Source organism: Glycine max, chromosome 6, assembly GCF_000004515.6.
Source record: "Glycine max cultivar Williams 82 chromosome 6, Glycine_max_v4.0, whole genome shotgun sequence".
Classification (NCBI taxonomy): Eukaryota; Viridiplantae; Streptophyta; class Magnoliopsida; order Fabales; family Fabaceae; genus Glycine; species Glycine max.
This window is the reverse complement of record NC_038242.2, coordinates 13,429,092-13,446,983: the sequence shown is the minus strand read 5'-3', so window position 1 is coordinate 13,446,983 and position 17,892 is coordinate 13,429,092. Positions and strand designations below refer to the sequence as shown.

Here is a 17,892-nt window from a genome sequence, read left to right as displayed (position 1 = left end):
TAATTTGTTTTTTTGTCACAATTTTACTCACTTTTTATTAGGTTGAATTGAACAATTATTACAAGTGGAAATAAAGTGAATTAATTTTGTCATCGATTAAAATTGTTTTTGATAAAAATATAAAATGTTTGATTTTTATTAGATAAAATTGATTTTATCTTTAATTCTCGGTTAGACTAAAAATCATAAAAAAGAAACAACTTTTACACGAGATAAAAAATTACATTAATTACTTTAAGACAAAATCATCCGCACATAAGTTACTTTACTTAAAATCCAATTTTAATCGAAATCAGTTTTACTTTCTCTCCATCAAGGGGAGACATAGTTTGGTAGTGGTATAAAATTTCAAAGCGAAATGTAATTGATATGTGTAAATTTTTGTTTGAATCATTAATAAATATTTAGTGTGAATGAGATTAGTTTTTGAGATTAATATTGGATTCAATGAGTTACGGAATACTCTGCTCTTACTCACCCAAAAAAATATGTAAGAACGTGGTACTGCTTGGATGATGGCACGGGTTAAAACTTAAAAGGAAAAGCAACAATGTTGAAGTAATAGTGGAACTCAACAGCGTGACGTAGTTGAATTTTGGTGCCTATATGGTATTCTGAGATAGACCTCTCATCAAACCGCAAATAAAGAAAACCGGACTTAACCAGCAATTTTTTCTTTTGGTAAATTGGCAAAAGCAAGGGCTTTCTTCTTCAACCTTCAACAATTGTTTCTTTCACTCTGTCTCTATTTCTTCAAAGCAAATCCATTCTCTTTTGGTCCCTTCCTTCAAATAATAATATTCATATATCTATCTGTCTCTCTCATTGTTGCTGAGAGAGAAGAACCCATTTCCCTTTCTTCCAGATGATCCACTTCTAAGAAATCTCTCACAACCACTTCGCCTTGTGACGTTTTAACCATCTCCATCCTCACCTTCTTCTTCTGCTGACCACAATTGACTTCTCCTTTTGCCTTATAATCTCAGCTCTTTCTGTTTGCAGTTGCATAATCGGATCAAAGAGTTTCTGGGGTCAACAAAATAGAAGGAAGAAAAAAAAATGGTTTTTTGGAAAGTGGGTTTACTTGGTCTTCTTTGTGCTGCTTCCGTTTTTGCAATTGGGGCTGTGGAGCTGGGTCGACATCAACCTACTGAGAGAATTTCAGGTGGGGTTTCTTCAAAGTTTGATTTTTTTTTTTTCAATTTGTTTCATCAGATTCTTTCTGAGTTCGATGTATCTCATGTTCTGTTGATTGGATTGGTTTGGTTTTCTTCTGTTGATTTTTTGGGTCTTAGATTTCAGTCGTGGTGAATTTCATTCCGGTTAGCTGTCATGTTGGTTTTTGACCATTTTGTGTATTGCTTATGATTTTCAGTGGTGTGTTTTTGTGGGTTGTGAGAGTGGATTTAGCTAAAGATCTACTTTGGTTTGAAGTTTATTTGGAAAATATTTGTTACATAAGTTGTTGACTTGTTTTGGAGATGTTGTTTTTCGATTCTGTATTTGAATCACAGAATGTTGGTTCTTGATCATTGCGTGCAGTGACTTTGATTCTTATAATGAGAAATTTGGAAGTATGAAACCTGCTATTTAGATATTTTGAGGGTGCGTTTGTAGTATAATCAATTTCAAGGACTGATGTTGTGTAGCTGTTTATGTTGTAATATATGGCAATGCTAGAACAGTTGCTTGTCTGCAATATGAGGGTCTAGGAACAGATACAATATACTATGTATTGAAATTGGTCCAAGGATTTGAAGGGGTTATGTATCAGTTTAGGGTCGTGTTATAGTCAATTTTCACTTTGGTCAGGTTATATGGATTGACAGGAGATCTTGATGACCTTTGTGGCTTCTTTTAAGTCATGCCCTGCTTCTGAACTTTACTAGTAGTGCAATACTTTGTATATAGTATGAGGAGGAGGAGGAGGAGGAAATACCAGTTGGTTTGATCTTGTGTTTTCTGTTGTTGCTCTCTTCATTTTTGACAAATTTCCCACGGTCCAATATTAGTAAAGCTTAAGAGGTTGGAAGAAGCATAGATATTATAGTGGACAATTTAAGAGATATTGCTTGCAAAAGATAGATTTCTGATGAATGTATGAAAATGTATTTAGAGTATCTTAGAAACATATTGTTAGGTCCCTGCTTCCCTGATACCCAAACTCACCCAAGAAGATAAATAGGTTGTTATGCCTATAGCCTTTGGTGTGTTATCTATTACTTGATTTGGAAAAGAGTGAAGTGAGTCATTGTCATTTTAAATTATTATTGAAGTGATGCCTTTTTCAAGCATTCTTTATCTTTAAAGGTAGGGGTGAATGAAGTAAAAGTTATATGCTACTTGATTAATCAGATATATCATAAAGTTATTGTCATTTTGAATTTGGGGATTTCCTGAATCGTATAAAAGGTTCTCTCCTAGACTTTTGAGTTTCAATTTTGATACCGGAATTAAAACATAAGCTTGTCACTATTTCCCTTTCTTTTCTGCTATAGAATTGCAATAAAATAAAAAGTCTTTTGTGTTTCAAATAATTTAATGTAGATTAAATTAAAGTTTGAAACTCTGTAGTATACCTTATTCATCAATGGTTAATAAGATTTGAATGAGAATCATTAATTCAAACCTAATAGTACCTTAGTCCTTTTTTTGCAGCCAGCTAGGAGAAAAAAAATAAGTGTATTCTATATGCATTTACTATCACTATATATAGATGCTGCTTCCTAACTGTGTAGATACTTAAATGTTATGAAGTAGTTAAAAATGAAAATCAATTCACCATAATGGTAAACTGATTGTGAGGAAGTAGCATATGTTGGATTAAAATTCACTGAGGAAGCTGGAATGTGAGTATGGTAAAAGAGTTTTTATATAAAAGTATGATAATACATACACTTAATGTCGTATACTCCATACCTGGTTGCTTGGAATTTAAGGGGTTAATAAGTGGTCTTCTCTATTATTTCTCAATGACTTGCATTAACCAATTATGATTCAGGACCCTGGAGATAAATTGGAGTCAAATACAAGTCTCTAAATTCTGTGGTTTATTTCAAAATATATTATAGTTAAATAAAAAAATGAGACTACTAAGCATGTTGTGGTTGAACCAAATGTAGGTAGTGCTGGTGATGTATTAGAAGATGATCCAGTGGGAAGGTTGAAGGTTTTTGTTTATGAACTTCCAAGCAAATATAATAAGAAAATTCTGCAAAAGGACCCTAGATGCCTCAATCATATGTTTGCTGCTGAGATCTTTATGCACCGTTTTCTCTTATCTAGCCCTGTCCGAACCCTTAATCCTGAAGAAGCTGATTGGTTTTATACCCCTGTCTACACCACCTGTGACTTGACACCAAATGGCCTTCCTTTACCTTTCAAGTCACCACGAATGATGAGAAGTGCCATACAGCTTATTTCTTCAAACTGGCCTTATTGGAACAGGACAGAAGGGGCAGATCATTTCTTTGTGACCCCTCATGACTTTGGGGCATGCTTCCATTATCAAGTAAGAAATTTAGTGTACCATTTTAATTTTGTTATTTAAATCACTATTAGTTCTTTTAAGAATTCAAACAAATTTTGTGGTTTTTGGTGACAAGGACCATGGATTCCACTATTAAAGATGTACATGGATATTGTAACATGCACTTTTATCATGTTTTTTTGTTCCAGGAAGAGAAAGCAATTGAAAGAGGAATTCTTCCATTGCTTCAGCGTGCTACCTTGGTTCAAACATTTGGGCAGAGGAATCATGTGTGCTTGAAAGAGGGCTCAATCACCATTCCTCCGTATGCTCCACCACAGAAAATGCACACACACCTAATTCCTGAAAAGACTCCCAGGTCCATTTTTGTTTACTTTCGAGGACTGTTTTATGATGTTGGAAATGACCCCGAAGGTGGATACTATGCAAGGTATGTCTTATTTATTACAACCCACAAATTTAAAGAGGGGTGGATATGTGAGGCTTTTCCTTTATTTTTGCAGCATGCCTGCTTCAGACCACTAACTTGCATTCTTTTGTTCAAAATACAAGGAGCACTCTGACTTAAAATTTATATAAGGGTAAAATTTGTTTAAGGTTCAAAATTTGGGGATAATTAGTTTCAATTCCGATATTTTTAAAAACAGTGGTTTTGATCCTTGTATTTCTAAAAATGTGGTGGATTTCGTTCCTGGTCAAGTCAAAATGAAGCATAGGGTTACAGATGACATATTTGAGAAATATGAGGATTAAAACCACCATTTTTAAAGTGCAGGTACTAAAATGAATTTGACCAAATCTTGAGGTACCTCTTTATATAATTATGGTATTAAGAAGTTATTGAAACTAGTCAAGCATAATTAGATTAACTACATTCACAGCCTAATTGGTTCTTTCTAATATTCTGACCAAAAACCAAATAATATAAGCATGCATGAAGTTTGGTTCCATGTCTTGATGCTTTCATACCAAAACGAATAACAATAAATGATCCTGAAAGCTCAAACTGACTGTACTTTTGTATCTTACAGAGGTGCCAGAGCAGCAGTGTGGGAGAACTTTAAGGACAATCCACTGTTTGACATTTCCACAGAGCATCCAACAACATACTACGAGGACATGCAACGAGCTGTGTTCTGTCTGTGTCCACTTGGATGGGCCCCTTGGAGCCCAAGACTGGTTGAAGCTGTGGTATTTGGCTGCATCCCAGTTATCATTGCAGACGATATTGTTTTGCCATTTGCTGATGCAATCCCATGGGAAGAGATAGGGGTATTTGTTGATGAGAAGGATGTCCCTCAGTTAGATACTATACTCACGTCTATTCCACCAGAAGTTATCTTAAGGAAACAGAGATTGCTTGCCAATCCTTCAATGAAGCAAGCTATGCTGTTCCCACAACCAGCGCAACCGGGAGATGCTTTCCATCAAGTTTTAAATGGCCTTGCGCGTAAATTGCCGCACGACAGAAGCATATTCTTGAAACCAGGGGAGAAGGCTTTGAATTGGACTGCTGGCCCTGTGGGGGACCTTAAACCTTGGTAGCATAGCAGTTATAACAGTTTTTCTGAGGCAATTAGGATTCTTTACATATTTTGGTCTATACTTGCAAGTGTTCATAGGTGGGGTTGGAAATTGAGATGCTGGTTTTTGTTGACATTGTAAATTTGATTTTGTTTTTCTCAGACCATTCATTAGATCATTTAATGTCCTTTTTGCAGCTTTATTGCTCTTATGGTATACACTTTTTCCCTATGCTGTAGGAGTTGTTTTCTTTGTTTACTACATATGCCAGAATCTGTGACTTAGCTCACAAATTTTGAAAATCAAGATCATGAATCATGATGGCATCAATACATTAAAGATTTCTTGTTTAAGAGTGCCTGTTCTGATAGTAGTTGACAGTTAGAATAAGGAGTTATCTTTTTGGATTAATAATTTGATTGTATCTATTGTGTGACTATAAGGTTTAATGTTTTGGTAAACATTGATTTGTTTTTTGTTCTCCTAATCACGTTTTCATTTCTTTATAAAGATATTGATACTTTTGAAAGGAAAGTTACTGGTTTCATGATGATATTATTGCTGTGTATTTTGTTAGTTAGGGTGGTCCCGCTTATATGGTTGGCAACGGAGTTTCAACACGGTGGATTGTTTTTGGCGTTTTGTCTTTCTTTTCTTTGATGTAATATTTTGAATTTTAAATTTAATCATGTGGTCTGTGATGTGACCCACCGTCCTACCCGTCACCCAAATGCCAGGCAGAAATTAAGGACAAAGTTTATTTTAGGATAAATTACTAATTATTTGATAATTTTTAACTAAGAGGTGTATTAGATTAGGATTTTGAAAAAAAATTTATAAAAAAAGTCTTGAGATATTCAATTAAGGCTTTTTAATGATATAAATAAGCCTTTTGATATTCAATTAGGATTATTAGGATTTTTTTAAAGATTGCAATGAAATTTAGTAATATTCAATTAAGATATTTTATAACTAAAAAAAGTTTTTTGATATTAAAAAATATAAAGATTTTGATAGATTATTTTTTAGTGTAAATTTCGATGGATTTTATAGTTTTTCAATAAAAAAATATATCAAATAATCCGACAAAAATTCTTGTAATTTTATTAAATTCTTTTTTTTTCTCACATTACTCATAATTCCTTCTCTTTCTTTTTTTAAAGACAATATAAACATTGATGTTGCATTCAACTTGTATCAAAGGGACCTTGTTCCCGAAGCATGTTTGATACGGTTTCTGTCATGGTCTGATATATAGCAAGTTTTATGGTTCTGGTTTTTGAAATTGTTAATGTGCAGACTTGGTACGACTTGTTGATGTAATGGTTCGTGTAAATGGCTTGGTACGACTTGTACATGGCATTTTACGTTTCTTATATATTAATGTTTTGATCTTTGTTAAAAAAAATATAAACATGTATAGCACTTCATAATCTTCCTGCTAACCTTCAATAATCACATGTTAATGTACATCTGTCATGGCTGTTTCTCCTTTCTCTTGCTTCTCCGTAACAACATAAAATGAAAAGACTTTTTATTATTTTGAATAATTTTTCTTCCAATTTCACGTAATCGTTATTGAATCGGATTCATTTAAGTACTTAATTCTTTTGTTTTTCATGAAGCCAATATTTTTAAGCCAATTGTATTTTGTGGTTGGTTTTAATTTTTACTCACGTATTCTAATTAGTTGAGTCACATTGCTCCATTAAGGCTAATTGAAATTGAATCATGTGAGAGGAGAGTTGCAGTAAAACCAATTTTGCTTTTGTTATCATGATTTTGTCCATTAGAAGATTTATTGGGTATTGAGATACACGTTGGCAATTGATTTTAACTGGCTTCAATAGTCAACAGAAATTTTTTATTGACTTTTTCAATAGCTTTAAAACTTATAGGAAAACTTAATTTATTAGCTTCAATCGTTGATGGAATAAGATTTATTATGTTCAAAAATTAAATTGAATGAATTCATGAAATTCTTTAAAATTTTGTAAATATATAAAATTCTTCCAAATCTTATAAACGTATGTGTTATAAATTCATTAAAATTTAAATTATAAAATCCAAATCATAAAAGTATTTTAAAAAAAATATTAAAAGTCGTTACATTCTTATAAAGTTTTTTAAAATTCACAAAATTTGTTATATTAAAAAATTCTTTAAACTCTTAATCCAATAAATCCAAGTATTTAAATTATATTTTTTTTAATTGAGTCTTTTGAGTTTATATATATAATTGGGTCATTTTATTTAACTGTTACAGAAAATTGAGGATAATGGGTTTTAACTTTTAAGTATAAAATTAGGAGGGCATAGTATAAGGATTTAAGATACTTACATATAAATTTCTTAAATGAGGTGCATTTCTACACCCTGATCACAATATGACTATAAATGTGTTTTAAAATCAACTCTACCAAAATAAATCCTAACAAACGGATTTTAGCCTATCTACTTTCCTAGAAGATTTTGGGTCAATGATGGGAGGGACTGAATAATATAGGTCCAAAAGGGCAATTGCTTTGCGCATCTAAGTAAGGATTATTTTTTTTTAAATGTTTCACAAATTAATGGTGCATGCAGGATTGAAACAGGTTATTAACATAATGTTTTAACCAATAGGTCAATTATGTTATAAAATGATTAATGTTACTGTATATAATATTAAAATTTATAATGTATATTTAATGTACATGTAAATTTAGATAATAAATTGTGACAATTAATTTTGATCTCATAATTAATTTGTTTACGTATATAAATTTTTATGAATTTATGATTTTTATTTAAAATTTATATATGTAAAAAATACATTATTAGATTAAAATTAATTGTAATAAGGCAAAATCTGTATCAGCTTTATGAAAGGATAATATTGAAATTGTCTATCTTATACTGAGTGTACTAGTAATTTGGCTGGTGCGCAAAACAATTGCCGTCCAAAAGGCAGACGTTGATGTGGGCTTAACAAATGTGACCATTTCAGTTTATCCTTATGTGTTGATGCTCTTTTTGGACCAGATTCAATGAACCACCTCAGTTTGCCTTTCAATTACTTTTTTTTAAGAAAATAAATTATAATAGCATTTCAATTACCTTTATTTGGAGCTGTGTTTGTGTGAGCATGATAGTTTATGGGTAACATCTGCAAAGGAAATTAATGAAAAATTGGGACTTGATTGCAAATAAAACTAGTTCATTCATGAAGCAGGTATTTGAAATGATCTGACATTCTTGACTTCCTATAGAGAGTTCAACCATACAATTGACATTCGGTAAACTATTTTAGGTGTGTTTGGAAAAACAGTTGGTTGGACTTAACTAGCATTTTCTCCACTCCAACATAAGAGTTCTATTTAAGAATAGGATTTCTCCTAACGTTAGAGAGATCTCTTACTTCAGAGTATAAAAATGTATTTTGTCTTTGTTCTGAGGTGAGATGTGGTTTGTATAGAGTTTTCTAATTACTCGGCCAATGGTTTAAACAATTGGGCTCGGTTCAATGGAGACCGAGGATACACAATCTCCCATGCTCAAGTACGGAGTGTACGAAAAGTCATTAAAGTTAGAAATTGACAAACCATTAATTCAAACACACCTAAGTCATTAAGGTTAGAACTTATCCATCTCAAGATAAGAAAAAAAATCTTGTTTAACCTGAAATAGTCAAGATTTCACACCACTAAGTAACGAGCATTTCATCATTTCATGAACTATGATAGTTTTCCTAAGAATTAATTGGATTCTCTTGTCTTTAGAAGCTCTCAACAATATGGGGGACAAGAAAATGATTGAAAAATGTTGCTCTTGAATTTGCTATCCTCTTTTGAAGGGGCCCAGGCAAAGGACCTAAAAATTACGTATCCTGAAGTGTGGGGTCAAAGCAGAAATGCATTAATACTTGGTGCCTAATACATCGACACTTCCTCGTCCTAATAATACGATAAAACTGAAACAAGTGTGGGAAAGAGCTTGTGTGGGGAGTATGAATGCCACGCTTTCTACGTAGGATTCAGACACAAGCCGATTCCACAGCATTCATAGAATCACCAGTGGTTTCACAACCTTTTTCTTATCATCAATTGTCTCTCTTTTTATTCTCATTTCCTTAACTCAGTATCTGCCAACCAAACTGAGATACATTAGGAATAGCAAAGGTGAAAATGGCCATGCATCTGCAAGCACTAACAATCAGCCTTAACACTGCAAGGTCCCCCCCACCTTCATTAGCCCCAGCTACCAATGCTGGCTTGAGACCACACTTCAACCCTTTGGCTTTAAAGTCATCTTTCTTCTCTGGTTCCCTTAACCTCTTACTTCATCCAAATCAACAGCTTACTTCTGGAGCTGCCAGGATTTCGATGCGTGTGGCCTCCAAGCAAGCCTATATCTGTCGCGATTGCGGGTTGGCTTCCTCTCGACTTTTGTCTCACCCTTTTGTCATTAGATGATTCATGTATGAAGTCTATGGACTTGTTCTTTATACACAAGAATCTTCTGCCCTGGTAGTTAATTACTTTTTTACTTCACCTCTGGTGTTACTAATAAAGAAACAAAAGGAACTTCAATCCAAAACAAAATTTGCTTTCATGCTTTGCAAGTAATATAAATTATCAAATTGTTGTTACTGGTTGAAAAAGAAAAAAGAAATAAGGGTGACTGAACTAAGTAGGTATACTGCATTATCATTGCCTTAAAGTGGTGTTTTGCAGTTTGTGGTGCTCCAAAAGGAAGGTTTAGGCCCTACGCTCCAGCTGTTGCAAGAAACGCAAATGATAAAGATGTTAGAAAGGCACGAAAATCCAAAATCAAGAAAGAAGAAGCAATCGGGTGAGTCATAGCTTGTCTTTTATAGCTAAATATGATGACTCCCTCACATAGTATTTTAACATTATCTATGAATATGCTTTAAACAGGAACGCACTTCCTATTGCAGCTGCCCTGGGAATTGCAGTGCTTGTGGGATTATACTTCTATCTGAACAACAAATTTTAGGCTGGATTTTTTATTCCATTACTCTTTACGTCAGAAAAAATAGACCACTAATTTATTCCTATTCATTTGATTATTTAGTTCAATTTTCGCATGGTTATCTTATTCCTTCTGTTAAATAACCAACATATTTGAATAGTACCACCAACATATATATATTTTATTTATTTATCAGATTATAATCTCTAAACAAAATATAATTCAATCATGCTCTAAGAAAAAAGATATAGCTAATTAACGAGAAAAACAATATATTGATAGCAGAATTACACAGTGGTTATATTGAATGCTTTCATTCTTGTTCTTGCAAAACAAATGAACCCTCTATTCTTCTCTCCATGGATGGTGGAGGGGGGAAATTCAAGGGAGAAAACATATCACTAAAACTGGAGGTTGGTGCAGGCTTGAACTCATAAGGGCCTTCTTTTTGTCCCCAAACCTGCAATCAAATAGAAAATAATTTATGTTTCTGTTTTTGTTGTTGTCATATACTATATAAATTTGCAACTATAAAGTTAAAGCAACCACCAAACTAGCCCAACTAGATAAAACCAGATGAAGAAAACTAACTTGATTTCCATCATCATCATAACCCCTATCCCAGGTATGTATATCATTGTTCTTCAAAATTGCAAGTTCTGAAGTACAGTGGGTTGCTCCATTCTGCTACAAAAGAGTGCAGATGTTTCAATCAACTCTTATATATGGTAGGACTGGTAAAAGGAAGGGGATGCAGATATTAAGACAATAGTGTGAACAGAAAATTACCCATGAATTAGGAAATCCACCAGGTGGGGTTGAACCTTTATATAAGCAACGTTTTCCACGTGGACAACGCTTAAGATGTACTGTTGTCAAATGTTCTGCAATATCCTGCAAGCCACATTACAAGTATTATAATTGTTCAAGCATAAGATATTAAGATATTCAAATACACAAACTTGTCATGAATTCCCATTTAGAACATGCTTAAGCAAGTACCTAAGAAAGTGTCGATCAAAATAGAATTTTGTCCAGAATTTCCCAAAAAGATAATTCATTGATGTAATAAAGTCTTTGAAAAGTCTAAAAGTAAACAAAATATAATCTACGAAACGCCACAGAAACACAGAGGCAGAACAAGGAAAGAAATGTGGAACGAAATTATAATCAGAAATGGAGAAGCGAAAAATCAATCCATTCCACGGATATTTTTCATTCTGGTAATTAAACTAGTTGCATTTCATGAAAGAAAACTCCTCCATACTCGATTATGTCCAGGTAATAGATTCAAGAAGCCAGTCAAACTTTTACATTCTACTTTCCCAAGTCATTGAACTATCATAGCATCACCTTTAAATAAAATTTGGGGGAAGATAACAGCTTCATTTCCTCAGACAAACTGGAACATTTCTTCACTCATTTGGTCACATTTAAGAGTGGCAGCTGATGCTAAGATGTATTAGACTCACCATACTGCCTCTATCAACCTCAAAAATGGCCAATTAGATTCTTGGCCTTTATGGCTTTTTGTGATAGTCTTTAATCATTAATATATTATGCAGTATTCAATTTGAGATAAGTTTATACCCAACACTTGATTTTAGCTGTGGTCTTATAATTGTTTGCCAAATGTGATGTCTAAGCAGCCTCGGGATATCCATTAATCTATCTACGACTATTATATGTAAAAAGTTCCCAGGAATTTCTTTCTTTCCATCCTAATGTTATTTTCACGAATCCCTTTCTTCCTTTTATTTTCTTTATTTTCTCCATTCTACCTCCACAGAATTTCTTTTTAACATCCTACGTTTTTTTTTTCTTTTCAAATCATTTTGTTCCACTTCTCTCTCTGACCAAAAATAAATGACAAATGTCTAAAACAAGATGCTTCTAAGCTAAGTATGAAGTATGAACGTGGCTAAATGCTTATGCTTACCCCAATGACTTCTTCCGGCTGTGGACGCTGATCCCTTGGTCGATCACAGAAATTTTTGTACTCCTCCATGTCTCTAATGGCATATGTACTTAACTGCCATTGAACGGAAATTAGTATTCAGGCTCTGATTTAAACAAAATATAGCAGCCACTTGTAAGTTGTAACAAGAAAAAGAATATACTATTCCTCTAAGAAAGAAATAAACTAAAGTGAAATCATACGTCTAGAAATCAGACCAAAAACATAAGAGCAAGCCTCTATGTAATGTGGGACAATGTTGGATCAATTATACTTGAATATTGGATACTGTTTGGACTTTGGATCAATTATACACACCAATGTGACTAATCATCTACAATTTCCCATAGCAACCCAGCATTTAATTATAATTTGACCCCCTTTGTCCTGCATCACTGTGCATATGTAAAACCAGAAAAGCTTCATAAGAAGCTTTAAACAGCGTACAATTTTTTTCCACGTTTTGTAAGGAATGCTTAGCATAACTTTTTTTTATGACATTTTATAGAAAAGTTATGGTAAAGAAGATCTCAATATTGTTTTATGAAGCTAGAGATGTCAGAAAGACAAAGCATCAGCATCATAAATTATGCAAATCATGATGCTCAAGACAAGTGTGGCATAGCTAACTGAGCCATCTTCACTAAGAAAACTATCACAAGCATTAGGACATGTTTCATACAATGAAGTACAAGATGATGGGAAAGGGCATCAGTATCATTAAAGTGAATAAACACGTACCTCAACATCACATTTCAACTCTTTAGGACAAGGTTTCACCATAAAAAGCCTCTGCGAAAAAATTGAATGATGACAGTGAAGATTAGATTTATCTTTTCAAAAAATCAACACAGAAAACTGAAAGCAATAACGTAAGAAGTTTAACATGCAGACATTTTTTCACCAAAACACATATCTATTGGAAGCATCTTGCTCCTGATAATATTTCAAGTCAAAGAAACAGAAACAGAAAATGTAAATAGAATATCTCTGAAGATATAAAGCCTACCTGCCGAAATGGTTTTTGTGGAGTCCTCCAAAAAGCCTAGTAGCACAAAGATAATCTTCATTGAGCTAATATTTAAAGCACAGATAAAAAAGATTGAAAACAATATGGTCCTGTTTGGATAAATTTCTTCATAAGCATTTACAGGAGAAGAAAACAAGGTAGAATGAATCGAACTTGTCTCATTAGTCAAAATCAATTTATGCACTTAATTCTCATAGAAGTCCTTTTATTTAACTTCTCCAAAAGCTGAGTGCATAACTAGATTTTAGCTTGGAGATATAAAATTAGCCTCGTGGTTGGGGAAGGGTGAAGGGAGGGGGGAGAGGTCACGCGTTCAAACCCCCCAACGGACATTTCTAACAAAAACTAATAAACTAATATTTGCAGATAAAAAAGACTAGCAAACTAACATTTGCAGATAAAAAAAAAAGTATATTTTAGCCTATGGGAGAAATTCATTTAATTTTATCTTGTTATTTTCTTCTCCTATAAGTGTTACGTTAAAGGATATTTTTTTTCTTTTCTAAACAGGACCTAACTCACAAATAAGTAACTTGCAGACTTGTTGCATAGTAATGGTCACCTGTTCAAAATACAAAACCTTGGAACCATCCACTAGCTCCGCTGCGGGGCATGTAAGCATTCTGCAAAAACACCAAATTTCAGTGTCCCATTTCTAAAAGCCTCTCTTGTCCATAAAAAAGAATACAAGTGAGAAACCAAACAAGAGCACAGATTTAGCGAAAGTAACGAAAAAAGAGGAGTGCGAAATATGACCTAATGTTGAAATAGTTATCAGGGTCTCTGGAAGCTTGCTCCTTGGAATACTACAAATACAACAATAATAATAATAATTGAGACATTGAAGTGAAAAGAAAGAAGCAAAGTAGAATCTTAGAAGAGTGAATTGAAAGATGAAAGAGAAGTGAGAACCTTTTCGCCGGCGAGGGACTTGGAGACGAAATGAGCGTGGTCCCAGCGCGTGGTGGACTTGCGGAGGCGCTTGACGAGAAGTGCGCCACCAAAGAGTAGCAGAGTCTTAAGGGCCAACCCTCGAGCACGGTTCCATCCATTCGCATCCGAATCCGAATCCGTACCCATCTTTCTTCTACGCTTTTCTTTTATGGAATTGGAATTAGTTGCGGCGCAATCTGAGTGTGAGTGGAACAACAACCACAACTAGAAGAAGAAGAAGAAGCCGAAAGTTGAATTACGTTACCTCTGTCTGTCTTATTGGTCTCTGGCCTGTGAATCGTTCATCATCCAGAGCCAGAGGTTCCAATTTTGATTTGGTTCTATTTCTATTGATTATAGTACCCAAAATCCCAAATGATTGATTAAAACCTCCTCTGCTCTGCTCTGCTTTGCAGTTTCCAGAATGGGAATAAGAAATCACCACGTTATTAATTAATAAAATCAGGACTATTATTATCAATACTTTATTATATTTTGACTTTGAGTTACTATTATTTTTTAAATATATAAATATTTTTTTAAAAAAAAATTATAATTTTTTATATCAATCAGTTAAGTAGTTGTTTGATTAAATATGATTTTTCATTTTCTTAATTATTTTCTGAGAACATTAAATGTAATAAAAATTATAATTTATTTCATTAATTAAATTAAATTTTAAGATTCTTTAAAATGAAAATATACATGGAATTTATTTTTATTAATAAATACCTTAAAAAAAACTATAATCTAACACTTCACATATATTTGCAAACACGTGTAATATAAATTTTTTTTATCTCGACATTGATATGGACTATTCTTATAAATAATTAATTTTCGTTTGGAAAAATCTATTGATTATCTTTAGTATTTTTTCATCTAATCAAATTTTTTTATCCATAATATTTAAATTCAAAACTTCGCTTAAAAAAATTGTGCGTCTTAATAACCTTCTTTAAAAATTGAATATAAACTTGGAAAATTGAGCAAATCTTTCATCAGCTGAACTTTTAAAATTACACAACTGGCCTTGTTAGTTATATTTTTTACTGCGACATTAGTTCTTTAAAAATTTAGTTTTCATGATAAATTAGTTCCTTAAAAATTCTTTAATGCTACTAGTTTAGACTTTTTATATAAATAAATACAGTGACACTCTATATTTTTCTAAAAATTATTTAATAATATTTTTTAAGGAAGAATATAATAATAATTTAAAGATCAAAATTAATGTATGTATAGTTTGTTAATCAACATGTTGTTTGTTCAATTGTAACTAAACTGGATTCGGTTAAGTTCTATAATAGAGACTAATTATCAATTAAATCAATGTACTATTCAAGTAATGTTTTAATAAATCAATAAGAGACCAATACTTCAAAAATAAAATTATCAAACAAGCACGTTTCAACCTTTCTTAATTCACTTCAACAGCATATACCACTTTCATATTAGACCAACCAATTAAGCTTCTCTTACCAGGTGTAACTTTTAAAAGCAACAAAACATTCTGTAATTCCCACACAACAGAATATTTCAAAATGCTTGGTCTAGCATAACTTCCAAAGACTATCATAGTTCATATCCAACATGCATGAGCACCTCTAGTTGATCAAAATTATAATTACTTAGTTTCCCGAGCGGGTATCTCTCTCATCAAACTCCCAAGATAACCACCACGAACAGCAGGTCTCAAAATGGGGCTATTCTTTTCCTTCTCATTCTCATTAAAACAATACACAGGAGCCTGCCAATTTGGATCCTCAAGCACTGCACCAACCTCCAATGTCATCACGTGAGCAGTGTATCCTGCACCCACCAAATTCAAATCGGATTCACTTCACATGAATGCTTCAAATAGGGAAGACATACAAATATAGCAAAAATAACGTGGCCATTGACAAATGATGTGGCCAAAATACTGTTTATAAGTGAGGGCAACACTTTTACTTTGCCAGCTAATTTTTAAAGTTGAATTAAATTTAAACATAAATTTTAAGATGAAATCAAATTCTAATGTAACAGTTTGCAAAATTCACATTTAGAATGTCTAGACCTCAATTTGAGAAGTGTTGATTTTGTTGAAGATCCTACACAGACTAATGATATGATTAAAATAATGCATATAATAATCAATGAGTTAGTTTACTCTATTGAGTTAGCGCACAAATCCACACACTCTGATCCTCAATGAACTAATTTTGAGGTTAAGTTAAATCTAAATTTCAACTTTAAGATGGTATCAAAATTCAAAATTTATCCTAATTGTTGATGCACATATTGGGTCATCAATTATAGACAAATACACTGCTACGTTCAAATGTCTAGGGATATGTATATGAATAGGGGTAAATGATTGTGTAAGACTTAAATTCATACTCTATAAATAAGTATCAATAAGAAATGATAACCACCTAAGTCTCCAACATTGTTTTTGACATTTATGAGACAGAATGTGAGACTTATAAAATTTTATAATTTTCATTAAATTTCAGAATATAGAATGCATTCAAAAGAGTTCATTACCCACCAGAGAGTGTCTGCAGTATACTTGTAACATTTCTCAAGTAACAATAGAGGTGTGTATGCTACCTGAGTAGAAGATCCACTTAACAGGTCTACGAGTGAGAACATCCTCATCAACTTTCTCCCATACATTACAGAGGAAATTATCAACATGCTGCTGACCCAAATATGTGGCGCCGAGGAGCCAATTGGGGCGGAGAATACCCACTTGAAAGTGCAGAACTTGGCATGTGGGGTCTGAGGGATGGAGGGTGTAGATGAAGGAGGTGCCGTTGTTCCATTGGAGGTCGTAGGTGACGAGGTGGTCGAGCTGATACTGGAGAATGTTGAAGTTGCCCTGTTACAGCACCCTCTGATGATACCGTTAATAAAGTTGTTCTTTTGCAGTGGCCATTGCTGTTGTGCTGTGTTTCCTTAGAGGAAAACAAGATAAGAATGACACAATGTAATGTGACTGTGTGGGAGAATTGTATAACTCAGAAGCGTCACTGACTCGGGGAAAAAAATAAAAAATATAGAAACCACAAAATTTCTTAAGACAATTTACTTGCAGTGATTCTTTTGAATCTTTTCTCACTCACAATTAGGAATTCTACTCACTATCGTGCACGTTAAAGTCTGCATTAGCCATTAGGGTGTTTATACTGCCGGTAAAGATAATTTATACTTATATTTTAGATGACATTTAATAAAGTCATTTATTTGGTTATCAAATTCAATTCAATTAAAGTTTAATAATATATGGAACAAGAATAAATCAATAAGTTTTTTTAGCATAATATATCAAATTTAATATTATGTATAACTCAATTCTAAAATTGAAAATATAAAATTAAAAATAAAGTATATTCTACAACATATATTTAAATCAAATAACATTAATATAAATGTAATATTATATTATTCATTAAATTAAAAAAATCTTATTATCAATATGTAATTGCAAATTATATAAAACATGGAGACGAGTTGGAATAACCTAAAATATAATCAAAACTCATGAATTGCTATAATTAACTTAGTGTCGAGTCAAATTAAAGAAATGAGACAAGTCATGAACAACACTAATAAGCACAAAAAAAAGTAAATATTAATTTTAATTTTAAAAAATACAACAAGTACCTAAGGAACAACAAATGAGTACCTAAGAAACAACACCGAATATTCATTTAAAAAATTGTTGTTATTATTGCGATTCTATTGTGTTTGTTCAACTTTTTTTTAACTTTAAAGCTTCTTTTTAAGTTATACTTAAAAACAAGAACTTTAAAAAAAAAGTAATTTTTGAAAAATAAGAACTTAAAAATAGTAGTAGTAAAAGTATACGGGAAAACTGAAAAGAATCTTCTATCCCAAACTGAGTTCAGGATTGGTACTGGTTTACGTAAAGACAAATAAGAATAAGTATTTAAGCCAAAAATATAATCATGAAAAAATGAAGTTAATAAATAAAAC

General features: G+C 32.5%; 3 protein-coding genes across 14 annotated transcripts; 1 reads left to right on the top strand and 2 right to left on the bottom strand.

Moving 5' to 3' along the window:
- Positions 1-560: 560 nt before the first annotated feature.
- LOC100797122 (probable beta-1,4-xylosyltransferase IRX10L) lies at positions 561-5,230 on the top strand. The gene is made up of 4 exons (XM_003526868.4): positions 561-1,165; positions 3,123-3,511; positions 3,679-3,920; positions 4,522-5,230. Exons 1-4 carry the CDS (start codon positions 1,060-1,062, stop codon positions 5,033-5,035), a joined length of 1,251 nt encoding a protein of 416 aa, XP_003526916.1. The 5' UTR covers positions 561-1,059; the 3' UTR covers positions 5,036-5,230.
- A 4,372-nt stretch (positions 5,231-9,602) lies between these two features.
- Positions 9,603-14,367, bottom strand: LOC100796592 (chromophore lyase CRL, chloroplastic). Of its 12 annotated transcripts, none has more exons than XM_026128910.2 (11): positions 14,174-14,367; positions 13,888-14,062; positions 13,732-13,781; positions 13,538-13,598; positions 12,955-12,990; positions 12,687-12,737; positions 11,928-12,020; positions 10,778-10,882; positions 10,580-10,675; positions 10,280-10,448; positions 9,603-9,771 (listed from the first exon to the last, which is right to left on the bottom strand). In XM_026128910.2, the coding sequence occupies exons 2-10, from the start codon at positions 14,053-14,055 to the stop codon at positions 10,302-10,304; spliced, it is 807 nt and encodes a 268-aa protein (XP_025984695.1). In that variant the 5' UTR covers positions 14,056-14,062; positions 14,174-14,367; the 3' UTR covers positions 9,603-9,771; positions 10,280-10,301. The 12 variants fall into 12 exon arrangements, with proteins under 12 accessions (XP_025984695.1, XP_040872473.1, XP_040872471.1 ...); XM_041016539.1 differs by having other exon boundaries at positions 10,580-10,672; XM_041016537.1 differs by having other exon boundaries at positions 13,888-14,072; positions 14,174-14,351.
- A 949-nt stretch (positions 14,368-15,316) lies between these two features.
- Positions 15,317-16,777, bottom strand: LOC100785501 (uncharacterized protein At4g14100-like; the record flags this gene model as incomplete). The annotated part of the gene is made up of 2 exons (XM_006581764.4): positions 15,317-15,720; positions 16,504-16,777. Coding segments are annotated over 2 exons (459 nt in total), but the record flags the coding sequence as incomplete, so codon positions are not given.
- Between the last annotated feature and the right edge of the window lie 1,115 nt (positions 16,778-17,892).

Excerpts from the sequence above, each read along its gene's own strand:
- LOC100797122 (XM_003526868.4), top strand. The coding sequence starts at position 1,060 with ATGGTTTTTTGGAAAGTGGGTTTACTTGGTCTTCTTTGTGCTGCTTCC. Across the intron at positions 1,166-3,122 it reads ACCTACTGAGAGAATTTCAG|GTAGTGCTGGTGATGTATTA; the intron begins GTGGGGTTTCTT and ends AACCAAATGTAG. Across the intron at positions 3,512-3,678 it reads GGGCATGCTTCCATTATCAA|GAAGAGAAAGCAATTGAAAG; the intron begins GTAAGAAATTTA and ends TTTTTGTTCCAG.
- LOC100796592 (XM_026128910.2), bottom strand. The coding sequence starts at position 14,055 with ATGGGTACGGATTCGGATTCGGATGCGAATGGATGGAACCGTGCTCGA. Across the intron at positions 13,782-13,887 it reads AGTCCCTCGCCGGCGAAAAG|TATTCCAAGGAGCAAGCTTC; the intron begins GTTCTCACTTCT and ends TTGTATTTGTAG. Across the intron at positions 13,599-13,731 it reads GATAACTATTTCAACATTAG|AATGCTTACATGCCCCGCAG; the intron begins GTCATATTTCGC and ends GTGTTTTTGCAG.